This window comes from Anopheles ziemanni, chromosome 2 (genome assembly GCF_943734765.1).
Source record: "Anopheles ziemanni chromosome 2, idAnoZiCoDA_A2_x.2, whole genome shotgun sequence".
In the NCBI taxonomy this organism is placed as follows: domain Eukaryota; kingdom Metazoa; phylum Arthropoda; class Insecta; order Diptera; family Culicidae; genus Anopheles; species Anopheles ziemanni.
Genome location: NC_080705.1, coordinates 49,918,924 through 49,933,815, shown reverse-complemented (window position 1 = coordinate 49,933,815; position 14,892 = coordinate 49,918,924). Strand labels below are relative to the sequence as shown.

Below are 14,892 nucleotides of genomic sequence, written 5' to 3'. Positions count from 1 at the left end.
CGGGGGCCGCATGCGGGAACGTTACGGTTATTCCACCCAATGCGGCCTGCGTTAAAAAAAGTTTGGAGACCGCTGTGATAGATGAAGGTGTCACGAAAAAAATTATCGATGGTATGGTGGCCAATCGATTTGAGCAACGCCAATTTATTCAATGGAGCAGTAGGCAGAAGGACGTAGCCTCTGCGTTCCTGATGAACACAAAAGTCCCTTTAGAAGTTCCAAGGTCACTACGGCATTTAAATGAATTAGTCTGTGGAAGGCTAGTGAATGTCATATATTCCTGCATTACGTTAGTATAATTATTTTTAAGGATTTTATGCTTGGCGAGGCATACCACCATTTTTTGTTATGTTTTAGTAGTATAACTATTTTAAGTTCCTTAGAATATAAGCATCTCTGGCCGCTTGCAAAGAACATGTTAGGTAAATTCGTGCAAGACTTTGCAAACTATTGGGTGTACAACTTAAAAACCGGAATTTTTTAGCGAAATTTTATGCTTTATTGTGGAAAAATCTAACAATATATTTTATTCAAAGTATTGCCCGTCAGAAGCTATAACATTTTCCCATCTTTCAGGCAATTTATGAATTCCATCCCAAAAAATTGCGCCGGCTTGCCGGCCAAAAACGAATCTATCCAATTTCGGATGCCTTGCTCTGAAGTGAAGCGTATTCCGGTGTGGGCGTTTTGCATCGAGCGAAATAAATGAAAGTCAGACGGAGCAAGGTCTGGACTATAAGGCGGGTGGGTCAAAACTTCCCATCCACTATTTTCCAAATAGTTTTTCACGGGTCTTGCAACATGCGGCCGAGCGTTGTCGTGATGAAAAATTATAGCCTCGTGTCTGGTCGCATATTCCGGGCGTTTTTCGATGATGGCACGCTTCAAACGTATTAATTGTGTTCGGTACAGGTCATCTGTGATCGTCTGACCCGATTTTCAAAAATCATCACCTTATCGTCAGTCGATTTGAATATTTACAAAATCAAGCTAAATGCTCCAAATCAAACGGTTGAAATATTAGCCGGACACTTAGCCAGTCAAGTCTAGTACGATCACCTCAACCTGACTCTTTTATAGATTCTCCGCTAATTCATACATTCCAATAGTATAACTTTGTATCTTATCTCGTTTTAAATTTTTTGTTGTTGCTTATTTTAACATTTCCATTACAAGTAAACCACAAGCGGAATATGTTTAGTTTATCACATGTTTGAAAATACATTTCTTTAATTTTAGTTCATCTTTAATTCCATTGGAAGATACTGCTCATACTTCCTATTCTTAACTTAAACCTGATATTTACACTACTTACAAGGGGTCTTGGGGAGCGGATCTGTTTTGCCTAATACGTACTACACTATTCCTAATTCCCTTAAAATTAACAGCTTTCTTACAATTACATGACTTAATCCTAAACTTCCTAAATTCTACCCTATCCATACCGTTACTTGCAACTAAAAGTAGCTTAAGAATATTTACATAGTTTCTTAATACTATTTTATTATTATTATTATTTAAAGTACGGCCGGTTCAACTACACTCGCAATTACTGCACGCTTGAATAATTTGTCCAATGCCTCATGGATTCGTTGTTGCTTATTACTACCATTGATTTCTCCAGCGAGCCATCCTTCCATTGCTTGAAAGTTCGCTGGATTGGCCAACAATGCTTCTAGATTATCTAGCTCCCCTTTTGTTCTTATTTCAACAATGTGGAACGAAGGACGACCACTTTGTTCCACATTTCCTGTGCCCGATGGTATAACCTGGCTTTGTTGCTTTGCCTTTACAGCATTGTTATCTGCCATTGCCTAAAAACGAAAGCTTTTTCTTTTCTTTTCATTCCAGAAAATGTTAATATTTATCGATAATAAAAGTAGTGTTGTGAAAACAACGGTCCGATCGGGCAGTTAAAAGTTTACCGGTTGGGTAGTAGTAGTGGTGATAAGGCGCGTCCGCTAGCTGGTTAAGGACCGTAGGGTCGATCCAAGAAAGAGACGACCAGCTGACGGACGCGGCTGACAAGAAGATAAAAGGGACTCCAGCCGGGACATGGTTTTTTTTTCGGTTCAGAGAAGAGAAGCAAGCACGTGTAAATTTTTTAACATTCGAGTCGCTCGAGATAAGAAAAATAACAGAGGACCAGTGTTCAAAAAACGTGTTCGTGAAGAATAAATAGAACGAAAGAAAGATTGAACCGGAAACCTGTTGCAGGACGCAACAAGTAGTATACTAAATAATTGCATCGTTGTGATTTTTGCAAGAAATGATGACACTTTAGATGTAAGGGTATGGGAGGGGTAGCAGGCCAGGGTAGAGAATCTGCTAGATTTCGTGAATATGAGCTCTTAAAGAACATTATGTCGTTGGTAACCATCTTCGACGAGAGTGAGAGAAATGTTCGCTTTCTGAAAAATTAAAAAACTTCCACAAATTATTTGTTACTCGGAATGGTGTCTAGCTCTGTATAATGTAATACGGTAAGATCCTCGTGATTCGCCCCGGTTCCTTCAGTGGAGTCACTGGAACTGAGGCGTAATGGCGCCTCTTCCGTTGACGATCTCATCAAATCTGCAATAATGTATTGTTGGGACTGAACCATACCGAAATACAATTGCATTCAACTTACCAACCACTCTGCCGAGTCAGGATAAGGAAGTGGAACTGCAATGCACAACGCATTCATAACCACAAACAAACATTCCTCAATTACCGGTTCCCATACCGTTTTGTTAAACGAATCACTTTTTTTTTGTACAGAAAACATGTTTAATGTTTACAAACTTACAATGAACACACACTTTTCACGTTGTTTTTGCTGTTGAAGCAAAAACAGTTATTTTTATCGACTGGAGTCTTCTAAGCACTGCGCACAAGTTTGTTTTGGTTTGAAGATGTCAAACAAAAACAAGTCCCAAGAAGAGTTCACACGGAGGTTACCTCATATGAAATCTAATTGAATTTGAATGTGGAATTGAACTTTAGTTTTGCCGATTGAGGAACATGGAAATTAATTTTTCATCATCACAACCAACAACAATTCGTAGGCAGACTACAATGAGTGCAAAAAATACGTTCAATTTTTTTAATTATTCGGTCGACGCAATTTGTTCTAAATGAACCAACTTCCTTTTCATGTGTGTGTATCGCGGAACACACTAGCGCCACTTCGGATTGTTCCTGTGTGACGCGGATGGTTTGAGAACCTTTGGGGTTACAGCCGTTATGCTGTGGTGTTATGTTGCCCATCGCATCGATTAACGAATCGTTACTATGGCTATCGTACGATAACATCATTTAACGTAGCTGGGGATGCTATAAACTGGTACAATAAGTTTGAACTTGGTTCAGGTTCTTTGAAGAACCTCCTGCTGAACTAACCAAGGTGTTTGGTGAACGTGATTTCATGAACAAAATTTGGTGAAATAATGAGCATCTACGTCGATGGGGACTTCAGCTCAAGAGACACATCCTGGCGCCAACATGAAACATTGGTCGAGCAGGAAAAGGGCCAGAATGTTTCGCATCTAATTTTTGATCCCGCAATTCGAATTTGTGCTTTAACCTACGAGGGCTGACAATAAAGTAAGGTCTCCAACGCTGCAACTTCGCCGGATCACGCGCTAGGCGAAATCTGGCAACACCGCCGTGTTCCTTGGTTCCCCCACTACCACTTTGCTGCTGGGTGAGGCTTCCCCGACCGCTCAGTCTTGGCTGAGCAGCCGTCAACGATGGAGGTACCCCTCGCGTCAGCGTCCAAGTGCGAATCGCGTTCTGTAATACGTTTTTTGAGTGCGAAAAAGGTGACACCTATTGAAATCCATCGTCAACTAGTTGAAGTTTACGGGGAAAAGTGTATGGACATAAAAAACGTGCGTAAGTGGAGCCGCGAGTTCAATTACGGGCGCACAAATGTTCGCGACGAGGAGAGAAGTGGCCGACCGTCGGCCTCGGATGCGATTGTTCAAGCAGTGGAGGCAGAAATGCTCAAAAACCGCCGTGCGACAATTAGGGACTTGGAAGAGAAGCTTGGAGGAGTGTGCAGCAGCGAAACAATCCGTCATATCTTTGTGAACAACTTGCAGTATCACAAAGTTTCTGCCCGATGGATGCCGAAACAGCTGACCGAAGACCACATGAAGCGGCGCGTGGAATGTGCGATCTGCTCAAGAAATTTGGCTGGGACATCATCGATCACCCTCCCTATAGTCCCGATGTGGCCCCAAGTGACTACCACATGTTCCCCGCCCTGAAAAAACATCTCGGAGGGAAGAAGTTTGAAAGTGACGCGGAGGTTCAGAAAGAGGTCAACACCTGGCTGCGCGAGGCGGACGGAGAGTGGTATTCTGCCGGCATAGACAAGTTCATTGTGCGGATGCGCAAGGTGTTGGAAAAAAATGGCAATTATGTAGAAAGGTAGCCAAGACCTTGGCCTTTCCAACGGTGTATCGCTTTTTGTAAATAAATGTCATTTTCTATGAAAAAAAAATTGGAGACCTTACTTTATTGTCCGCCCTCGTAGTTAACGCGCTGGTGTTTGAGTTTAAAAAAAACTTAAACTTTATTTCCTACAACATATGTGCGGGTTAATACCCAACTATCGGTTTCGGATGCTGGATACCAACTGATGGTCGGTTCGCGATCTGGATCGTTGGCTCGTTGTCAAACTGCAACTCTGCAAAATGCGGGCGGTCCGCGTTGCTATGGGAAGCTGCAACTGAGCATAATGTGGTGGTCCGGAGCCGCGTCGCGATGATCGAAAGCTGACTCACAATGTATGCTCTGGCGTTGTCCGCAATGTATGCGCTGGCGTTGTCCACAATGTATGCGCTGGCGTTGTCTTGACTACCTGCTTACTGCCGTCAGACAATTGCCGACACAATAGTCCTTCTACAAAAAGATCTAGAAAGTGTAACGTGGACAACATGGGACCTTCCATGGGCTATTAGGGGAGCCAGGGGTTACCGACGGGCCAGGTACCTGGCCTCAGAAAAACTAGTTCAGCCTTAAAAACTATTCAGCCAGTCGTTTGGGCTTTCTCCATCAATTGCTTCATATAGAAGCGCCCAAATGTTCTCCCGATCCAAGAACAATTCCGTCATCCAGCAGCGGCGGGCATTTCTGTGATCTTGGGCGGTATTCCCTGCAATATTATCATCTCCCGCTTCATCCTCTTCCTCTTGAATCAGGTGGAGCATTAATTTACCAACTTCGGCGGCTATAGCTGAAACAAGTAGATTGAATTCCATTTTTTCACAAATTATCAATACACAAACAGGTAAACAGGAATAACAGTAAAATCGCGACGAACTAAGCAACGACAACTCCAATATGTCAGTTGTACGCACAAGCAAAGTAGGGGTCGATAACGATAGCAACTTGTTTCTTAACCAAACAGACTGTCACTTCGGAAAGAACAAAGGAAATGCATGGTTGTCAAAATGTTCGCGCGTACAAGTTCGCGACCCTTACCGGCCTGCTACACGAGCCGCATACTCCAACCGCAAACTCAAAAACTTTGCGGCGCAAAGAGCTTTTTGTTTTTGATTTTTCAGTCAACTCAAAATCTTCCTTCAAAGCAAACAAGATCTTATTTCAATGCACACAAAAAGTAAAAGATGGATAATCTGTTGATGAATGAAGTGTGGCTAACTACCCTATCGCGGGTCATCGAGTTGAGTACCCAAAACTTGCAACAACGCAACAGGCGTATTGTGCGTAGGCAAGAAGATGGCAACCGTTTGCTGGACAATACTGTAGCAGAGCAAGCAAATAAAACTATAATTAACTTTCTTCGCATGAAGAAGGAAGATTTTGATGTTCTCTAGTTACATAAAAAGTGGTAGGATAAAATATTTTAATCTTTATCATTAAACTTTTTGAAACTTTTGGATAAAATCAGTTGGTGGGCCGGACTTTGCCGACCCCTGATCTGTAGTGAATTTATAATTGATATTCTAGCTATAAAATGACAAAATATTACTGTAGCTGCAAAATAAACACGTAAATTTATCACCATATGTTCGATTATTTTGTTTTTGAGATTTGTTATGTTTATATTTATTTCTTCTTCTGGCGCATTTGAGTTTGCGGTTAGCTGCCAAAAACTTCGCGGGTGCAGTTTTCAGCTCACGGAGCTGAAAAGTTTCTGACGCAAGCTTTTCGGTTGTTCCCCTCTTTGCGCCGCAAAGTTTTTGAGTTTGCGGGTCGTGTAGCGGGGCTCTGAGCGAGGGTTTGAGACTATGGTGGCCAAAACTAAGTGTGATCGTTGAACAAAAATTGCGTGTGACGAAAGTTTATCTGTTCTATATTTTTTACTGGCACTGGCGGACCGACACTGGCGGACCGACACTAGCGGACCGACACTGGCGGACCGACACTGGCGGACCAACACTGATCGACCGACACGACTCATAGGTTTGTCAGTCCCAAGGGACCGACGTGGCGTGAAAGAAAACTTCACCCAACGCATACGGTCAGTCCCCAGGGACTGACATGGCGGTTAAAGTGTTACCAACCGCATAAAACGATCATGTTTGACCATCTAACGTATCAGTTTTACAATGTTACTCAATTGTCGGTTCATGGACATAAAACATAATGTGTTTACTGAGCCACCGGTACAAATGAGTTTGAAGAGCCACCAGTACAATTGAGTTTGATGAGCCACCGCGCAATTGAGTTTGCTGAGCCACCAGCACAACTGAGTTTACTGAGCCACCGCACAACTGAGTTTGCTGAGCCACCAGTAGGTGAGTCACCTCAGTAGGTGAGCAAGCTCAGTAGATGAGCAAGCTCAATAGATGAGCAAGCTCAGTAGATGAGCAAGCTCAGTAGGTGAGCAAGCCCAGTAGGTGAGCAAGCTCAGTTGGTGAGCAAGCTCAGTAGCCAGCTGAGCAGCTGAGCTAGGTGGCTCGCTCTGCTCATCTAATTGAGCGAGCAGGCTCTGCTCTGCTCAATGAAAAGAGCTACTTGACACAACACTAGCTCCAACATCAGCGCACGCACAGTGGATGTCGACACCATGATGGAAATCTCCTTCCACTTTCTCCTCATCCTGGCAATATCTTTGACTGTCCCACCACTTTGTCTAAGACGTAGTTTAGTAATTGCCCAGTATTTTTCGATGGGGCGTAACTCTGGACAATTTGGTGGGTTCATTAATTTAGGGACAATGTTGATCTTATGGACCCTGTACCATTCCAAGACCAGCTTGGAATAATCGGCCCTATTCCGGGGAACGGTCGTTCCCGGGAAGGGTCGTTCCCGTAGTTTGTTTACGTTTAACTGTCAATTTTTTAAAAATGTTCGTTTTCTGTTCTACGCCAGAGTTAAACTGTTATACGCGGGAACGGTCGTTCCCGCATTGTATGGGGAAAATTTTTGCTGCTCTTTGAGCATCCGTTCAATCGTCTACCCGGGTAGTTTTTGGAGTTTTATTTCCACATAACTTTTGATTGGATTGTCGTATCGGCATGAAACTTTCAGAATGACTAGAAAAATTAATTTTCTATCGTTTTGCCAAAGAAAAAAAATTTTCAAAGGAGTTTAAATAATTTTCATTTTCATTTTACGATTGATACCCCTTACTCGTTCAACCGGTCAACCCGTGTAGTCTATAAATTTGTATGGGAGATTCCGTTTTCCTCTACTTCAGACCTCATATCTTTTTATTTAGATGTCGGATCGATTTGAAATTTTCAGTAAAGATACTTGAGGGTGTTTCCCAAAATATTATCTATAAGTTATAATTTTAAAAATTCATTAAGTTTATTTATTTGTGGTTTCAAAAAATTTCAACCTCCACATCCACAACCTCCTACCAGTTTAGACCAAAAACTATTAATAGGGGTTTACTTTTTGTGCATTTTAGTTAGTTTAGTTTTGCTCCTAGATACTAACGTTCCCGGGAAGAAGATGCGGTAAATTTAGTGAATCAAAGCCCAATAATGAAGCCGTATCAAACTGTGAATGGCTAATTCCTATCCAGGTTATTCTAATGCCATATGAGATGATTATGGTTGAATGGTAACAACACAATCCAAGTTCTAATTATTATCTAAGCTATCAGGCCAAGAGGAACTGTTGGTCACCAAAACCTTAACCTGATAAAAGGCATTACAATCTAGTGAAGAGAATGCAGTAGATTTGCTGCATCTACTCAAAACCTCATACTGATTGGAAGAGCAATGGCTCAATAGGATGCCTGACTCCAAGACTTATAGCTATTCTCAAAAATACCAGTCAGAAAAGAAGAACTATAGGACACTAAGAGGTCGCTTTGAGAGATGTGTTGTAACACTACTAAAATTCGATATATAACCCACCCCCCAACCCAAAAAAAACCCGATTATAGAAAGTTACTGAACTGGGTTTCCACAAAATTCAGGTTGATTACCCACTAAATTCCACTATCTTTTCGATGTGGCTTAATAATTTCAGTTTTCTTTGCTAGGTTGGATACCGAACAACATACAAAGAATGAGCAACACCAATGGCCTTGTTTTAGTTTGGTAAATGATACTCTTCTCCATTTATCTTACTCGGCTTAATTAGCTTGTGTGGGATCTTATAACATATCTTAAAGTGTGACCATAAGTAAATTGAACCAAGGAAAGCGCGCTGCTGTGGTGCTTCTAGTGACGCCACCCGGAAATTAAAACTGGAGCGCCGGCTGAAAGAGTGACAAGGCCGAGAACCCATTATAAAAAGCAAAAAAAAAATTATGAGTATTTTTCTTTTGTACAGTTATTCATGACGTTTGTTATAAAAATAGGTTTTTACTATTTAATTGTTACATTTTCTTTTAAATTCGCGTATTTTGTTGTTTGGTTCCTACATTAGCGCCCATATCATGGAATGAGACACCATTATCGCAACCTCCGTCCACTTCCTCGTGCCAAGAACATCTCTAACTGTTCCACCACTTCGTCTTAGATGAAGTTTTGTGATTGCCCAGTATTTTTCGATGGGGCGAAACTCTGAGAAATTTGAGTTTGGTACAAAGTGGGTCTTATTGGCCCTGTAGCACTCTAAGACAACCTTAGAATAATGGCAGATCGAAAAATCGGCAAAAAAAGCATGTGTATGTGCAAATTGTAAAACCGTTACGAAAAAACAGTTTATCCTTCTCCAGGCCAGCAGGTTTCTTCAGGCTATCTGCCCCAGGTGGGTTTCCTCAGTTAACCTGGTGGCTATAACGATCCGACCATTCCCTCAAGCGCGCTTGTTTCTATGGCAACCAATGCAATGCAATGTGATTTTCATGAATGGTAAGTTCATGTATTTCGTTCAAATTTGCGTGAGCCGTACAGGTACCGGTTCAGTAGCAAGTGGAGCACGGACTAGTGTGGATTGTTTGAGCTGTGTGAAATTGTTTTGATTAATAAATAAATTGTCCTATATAATAATTTTCCTTCCGAGGGTCGACCATGGCCCAATAAACACGCGCGCGAAAAGTAACCCTTATTCGATCGATGCCTGATTCAATGTCGCTACTAATTCAAAATCAGAAAAATTAGCCTGTTAAGCAAAACCGACCCTTCTGTGCGTTGTTGTTGGAATTTTGTGCTGTTAGTGTGTGTAAGAGTGAGAAAAAGAAATAGGGAGAGGTATAACGAGAAAATGAGAGAGAAAGAGAGAGACATACGGTAAAGATAGAGGCAGACATAGTGGGGAACAGAGAGACAACAATGGAAAGTATGACAAGGCGAGGCATAGGGATAGGGATAGATATAGCCAGAGAGAGAGAGAGAGAGATAAATAGAAAGAGAGAAATAATGAGAAAGAGAAAGAGACAGTGTGAATGCGATGGGAGATGTGGTAGGCAAATTAAGAAAGAGTACGATGGAGAGAAGAGAGATTGTTGATGAGGGATGGAAGATGGGAGATGGAAGATGGGAGATGGAAGATGGGAGATGGGAGATGGGACATGAGAGATGGGAAAGTTGGGGACAAAGAGTGGTAAACAAATAAAGAGCGGGATGAGAAGTGGGAGAGATATAGAGATAGAGCGAAAGAGAGAAAGAGAGAGAGAGAAAGAGAAAGAGAGGAAGAGAGATGAGATAAGAAAGAGAGAAAGAGAACGAAGTTGAGAAAGCGAAAAAGATAAAGAGAACAAAATTTAGAGAGCGAGAGAGAGAATGAGAGAGAGATAGGGAAAAGAAAGAAAGAGACAGAAAATGAGCGGCATAGGACGGTATGTCTAAGCTGACTTAGCGATTATGTGAGAAGAAGTGAGAACAATTGCGCTCGCATACAGGATTAGCTTACAACGCATCCACCCTAGTGGCAAAATCAGCATGCTTTCTCGTTCTGTCCAATTGACAATTGATACCGCCAGAATGAGAAAGCATGCTGATTTTGCCACCGGGGCAGTTGATTCGAACTCGCATCTCTATGCATGTGTTAACGGATCTACCACTACAAGAAAACAAAACAAGAACGTGAGAAGTGCGGATCGCTATCCGCGGCAGAGCATACGGTGGACCGATCCGAGACTGCAGTTGTGCGAGCAGGTAACTTTACCTTCCGCGAAACGAACAAGGCAAGAAAAGGGAGATAGTTCCTTCCGCGAAACACAGAAGGTGGGGGATAGCAAGCGGCAGAGTGTGCCGGCCGTCGAGCTGCTACTTCGCGCCTTTTATGAATCATCACACACATGGAAGGATTCTCCATTAGAAACAAAAGAAAGAAAAAATCGATGGGGGGAATAGTGAGCCACAGAACGTGCAGCGTATGCGGCACTGATGGCACAGGGAGAGAAGGATGTGCCCCTCATCGCATCGCAATAATATGGATTATCATGCGTAGCAGGAGTGTTATGCTCAGTTTACACGGGACGCAAAAGCCTGATAAAACACGAGCAAATGTCAGTTTTGCTGTCATTTTTTTTTCGTTTCGTGTCGCCGCTACTATTCGTGAGCCGATCCAAATGAAAGCGCATTCAGTGATGATTTGAGTGCTTAACTGTAAAACAATAGCAGAGAGGTAATGTGTCCACCGAAATCTTATCAACAAACATTGAACATCATCACAAACAACTTTTTTCCATCCACTTGGAATCAATACTAGGTGCACACATTTTAGCCTACTCCTTTTTTAACTCGACGACCGAGAAACAAATTTGCGCAGATTTTGACAACTGTAGTTAGTCAGTTAGTGTCAGACTGACAATATTTTACCGTTTGCAAAGGTTGCTTTGTGGTTCATGTCCGACCCACACTTTAAAAAGTGGCATAACCACAGGACATGCGTAGGCTTGCATGTACTGCGTAGCACAGAAACTGGTACAATATGCTGTAATTCGGTTTAAGTACATCCCCGGTTGCAAAATCAGCATGCTTTCTCATTCTGGCGGTATCAATTGTCAATTGGACAGAACGAGAAAGCATGCTGATTTTGCCACTAGGGATGTCTTTGAAAAACCTCCTACTAACCGGGCTGTTTGATAAACACGTTTGATTTGGTATTTGGTAACATTTTTCGATATAACTGTAATTTTACATTTATATCGATGGGGGCTACAGTCAAAGGGAGATATCCTGTGCGCCAAGATCTGGCTCTGGTCGAACAGGGAGATGGTCAGCTTACTTCGTATCTTATCGATGGTCCCGCAATACCTATTTTAAACCCCCTTACCGTTCTGCAATTGCCGATACAATTGAAACCATAACGGGACGACATGGAACCATCAAAAATTCGGTAGGGGAACCAGAGACTGCCGACGGGCCAGGTACCTGGCCTAAAAAACCTAGTCAAGGAATTAATAATGGAGGTAATTGATTTAGTTAAAAAAAAAGTTCAGTTATTATTCAGTTATCCTAATACAACTCTTTATTTTTTAGAATAAACGTAAGGCTATTACGAAGACCCAATTGAGGGAACTTCTTTTGCTCATAGAGGACAATCCCGACGTTGCGCAGGATAAGTGCGTGGGAAGTCCAACATTTTGGAACGCCGTAGCAGGCAAATTAAACCCCCTTGGTCCTCCATCGAAAGATGGAACCGGGTGGAAAAGGGTAAGCGTGTTATATCATACAAAATATTACCCATATCAATTAACCCATGAATGTTTTTACTTCGTTCCAGGCTTGGCAAGGCTATAAATATGGCCTTAAAAAGAAGCTCGCCCACAACAATCGCGAGTACCAATCAACCGGCGGAGGGCCTTGTTCGATCAAGGCATTTTCGCAGCTCGAGGAGCAGGCCATCGCGATATTGGATTTGAAAAAGGTTGTAATTGGGAACGCTGATGTTCCAGTAATGGGAACGGGTTTTTCCCAATCAGCAACCCCTGCACCATCGCCTGAACCAGTGGTGGATCCAACGGTGGAACCATCGGTGGAACCATCTGCGGAACCATCGATACAACCAACGATGGAACCATCGGTGGATCCGTCAACACTTGCTTCGACGCCAACACGTGGACAAACGCCCCTATCATTGCGTCAAATAGGTGCAGCTAGGCCGAAAAAACGGTCAATAGCCGAGCTACAATTATTTCAGCAGCGAAAATATAATAGCCTTATGGCTAGAAAAAATGATCTTATTGAAAAACAGTTGAACTTGGAAAAGGAAAAATTTGAGTGGAAGAAGAAAATAGAAAAGGAGAGGCTAGCTCTCGAAAAAGATAGGATCGAGTACTACAAAGTACTAGAAGAAAAAAAATTGAATTAGAAATAGAAATAGCTAATAAGAAAATTGCCTTGAAACGGGAAGAACTAGAAATAAAAAGACAAAAACAGTAAATGTTTGTTTTTTCGATTATTTTTTAATCGGAATCATTTCCCACATCTTCTAGTAAAGATTGGAAATGGAGGTTCCATTCTATATTATTTTCAACACATATGTTGTGTAAAGCACAACATACATTAATAATTTGTGCACATTTTTGCGGTTCATAATTTAATATTCCATCTACTCCTAACAAGCATCTAAATCTACTCTTGAGCAAACCGATTGTCCTCTCCACTATCATACGTCCAGACGAATGCTTCCTATTAAATTCAGATTCTGGAGACCCTGAATCTGGATCCCTGTAAGGCGTAATCAGCCAGTCTGCTGCCGGATAACCTGCATCACCTGATCAAAAAGACAATCAGTTAATAACATTCTTCACAACTTCTTGTTATAAATGTACCTAGCAATTTATCGTTGAATCCATTTCTGTGTCGATCCATAAAATGCTTGCTTATTGGACTAACCCTCCAAATGTGTGCGTCATGATGCGACCCAGCAAACCGGGCATCGATTGCTCGAATTCGGTTTTTATGATCGCATACCAGGAAATATTAAAATTTTCGATAAAAGCTCATATAATATCATATATCGTTATACTTACTATCATAGCATTTATGCTGTAAAATTTTTTTCGGTTCATATACTGCAATGGCCGTAGCTTAGGTTTTTTTATTTTGATGTGTGTTCCATCTACACACATCACCACATCAGGAAGGCCACTCTTTTGGAAAAAATATTCCTTAGCCTCAATTCGTTCTTCTTCGGTCATAATTAATTTTATCCAGTCGCCCAAAAGGGATTGCATTGGTGGAAGCACATCACGTAGCACCTTCGAGAACGTTGACTGCGCCATTGCAACATGGAAATCTTTTCCAGTTCCATGCTGATATCTACCTTCACCAAAGTACCGCAAACAAGCTGCTAATTTTTGTTCCTCCGTCAAACCATAATCGGTTTGAGCGGCTATGTGGGGTCCAATCAAGGACACAATATCCATGAAAATATCTTTGGATATCCTAAAGTTTTGTTGAAAAATGAAATGTAAATAGGTTACATTCATGGTCCAAATGAAATTCTTTTCGTTACCTACATTGTATCAGAAAGCTGTTTTGGATTCGAGTTTAACCAAAGCTTTCGCCGATACATATTTAATTTTCTGATGTTTTCAGCATCATTTATGATAGGAAAATGAATAAAATTCATGTTTCGAGCAATTGTAATCTCACAAATCCAAATTCAAAAGTAAACAAACTACAGTAAACAAACGACACGATTGATTTCGGCTGTAAAAATACCGCCTACTGTAACGCCTTTTGTTATACTGTCAAATCGTCGGGAACGACCCTTCCCGGGAACGACCGTTCCCCGGAATAGGGCCGAATGGCAGGTCGCCAAATCAGGCCAAAAGACCACTTTGCCCCTGTGCGCTTTAATGAACGGCAGAATCCGTTTCTCTAGGCACTCAGTTTTATAAACGTCCGATGTCATTGTTTTACTGCTAATAAAAGGTGCCGTCTTCTTCCCGCAGCTGCAGATGGCCTGCCACACCATCGCCTTTTTGGCAAACTTGTCGGTAAACACAAATTTGAATTTGTCCGCAGCATCTCCTCGTCCGGTGGCGGTGTAAAATTTTCGCCCGGGAATCTGCTTGAAATCAAGCTTCAGGTACGTCTCGTCGTCCATCAGCACGCAGCCTTTGTGCTTGGTGAGCAGATTGTCGTACAGTCGCCGGGCCCTCGTCATTGCGATATTGTTCTGTTTCAGCGTTCTGTTGGCATTCCTCGACGCCTTGAAGCTGCGGATCCCTTCTCGACGGAGAATGAGGCGCACCGTCTCGTACACCGAGCCAAACCGTTTGGCCACATCTCGTACACTGATGCCAGGGTTGGCCTTTACGAGTCGCAGCACTTTTAACCTTAGCTGGCGATCCTGGGTGCCCATCTTCTTAAAAACACGTTTTTTTCGTTCAACGGACAGTGTCGTTTGAAATGTTTTCAAAGTACGGCTAACCGTTGACTTGGATAGCTTTAAAATTTAAACCAGCTTACAACCGGACCACTGTGGGTTGGCCAAGTGTTTCTCCACTATCAACTTTCGCTGATTGATTTCCATCTCGATATTTTTATCAGACGACTTTCTGTGTGTTAT

At 42.1% G+C, this 14,892-nt stretch overlaps 1 protein-coding gene across 1 annotated transcript; it reads right to left on the bottom strand.

The window, feature by feature from the left end:
• Positions 1-12,801: 12,801 nt before the first annotated feature.
• Positions 12,802-13,804, bottom strand: LOC131293769 (putative nuclease HARBI1). The gene is made up of 4 exons (XM_058321829.1): positions 13,346-13,804; positions 13,145-13,286; positions 12,875-13,086; positions 12,802-12,831 (listed from the first exon to the last, which is right to left on the bottom strand). Exons 1-4 carry the CDS (start codon positions 13,802-13,804, stop codon positions 12,802-12,804), a joined length of 843 nt encoding a protein of 280 aa, XP_058177812.1.
• Positions 13,805-14,892: the final 1,088 nt, after the last annotated feature.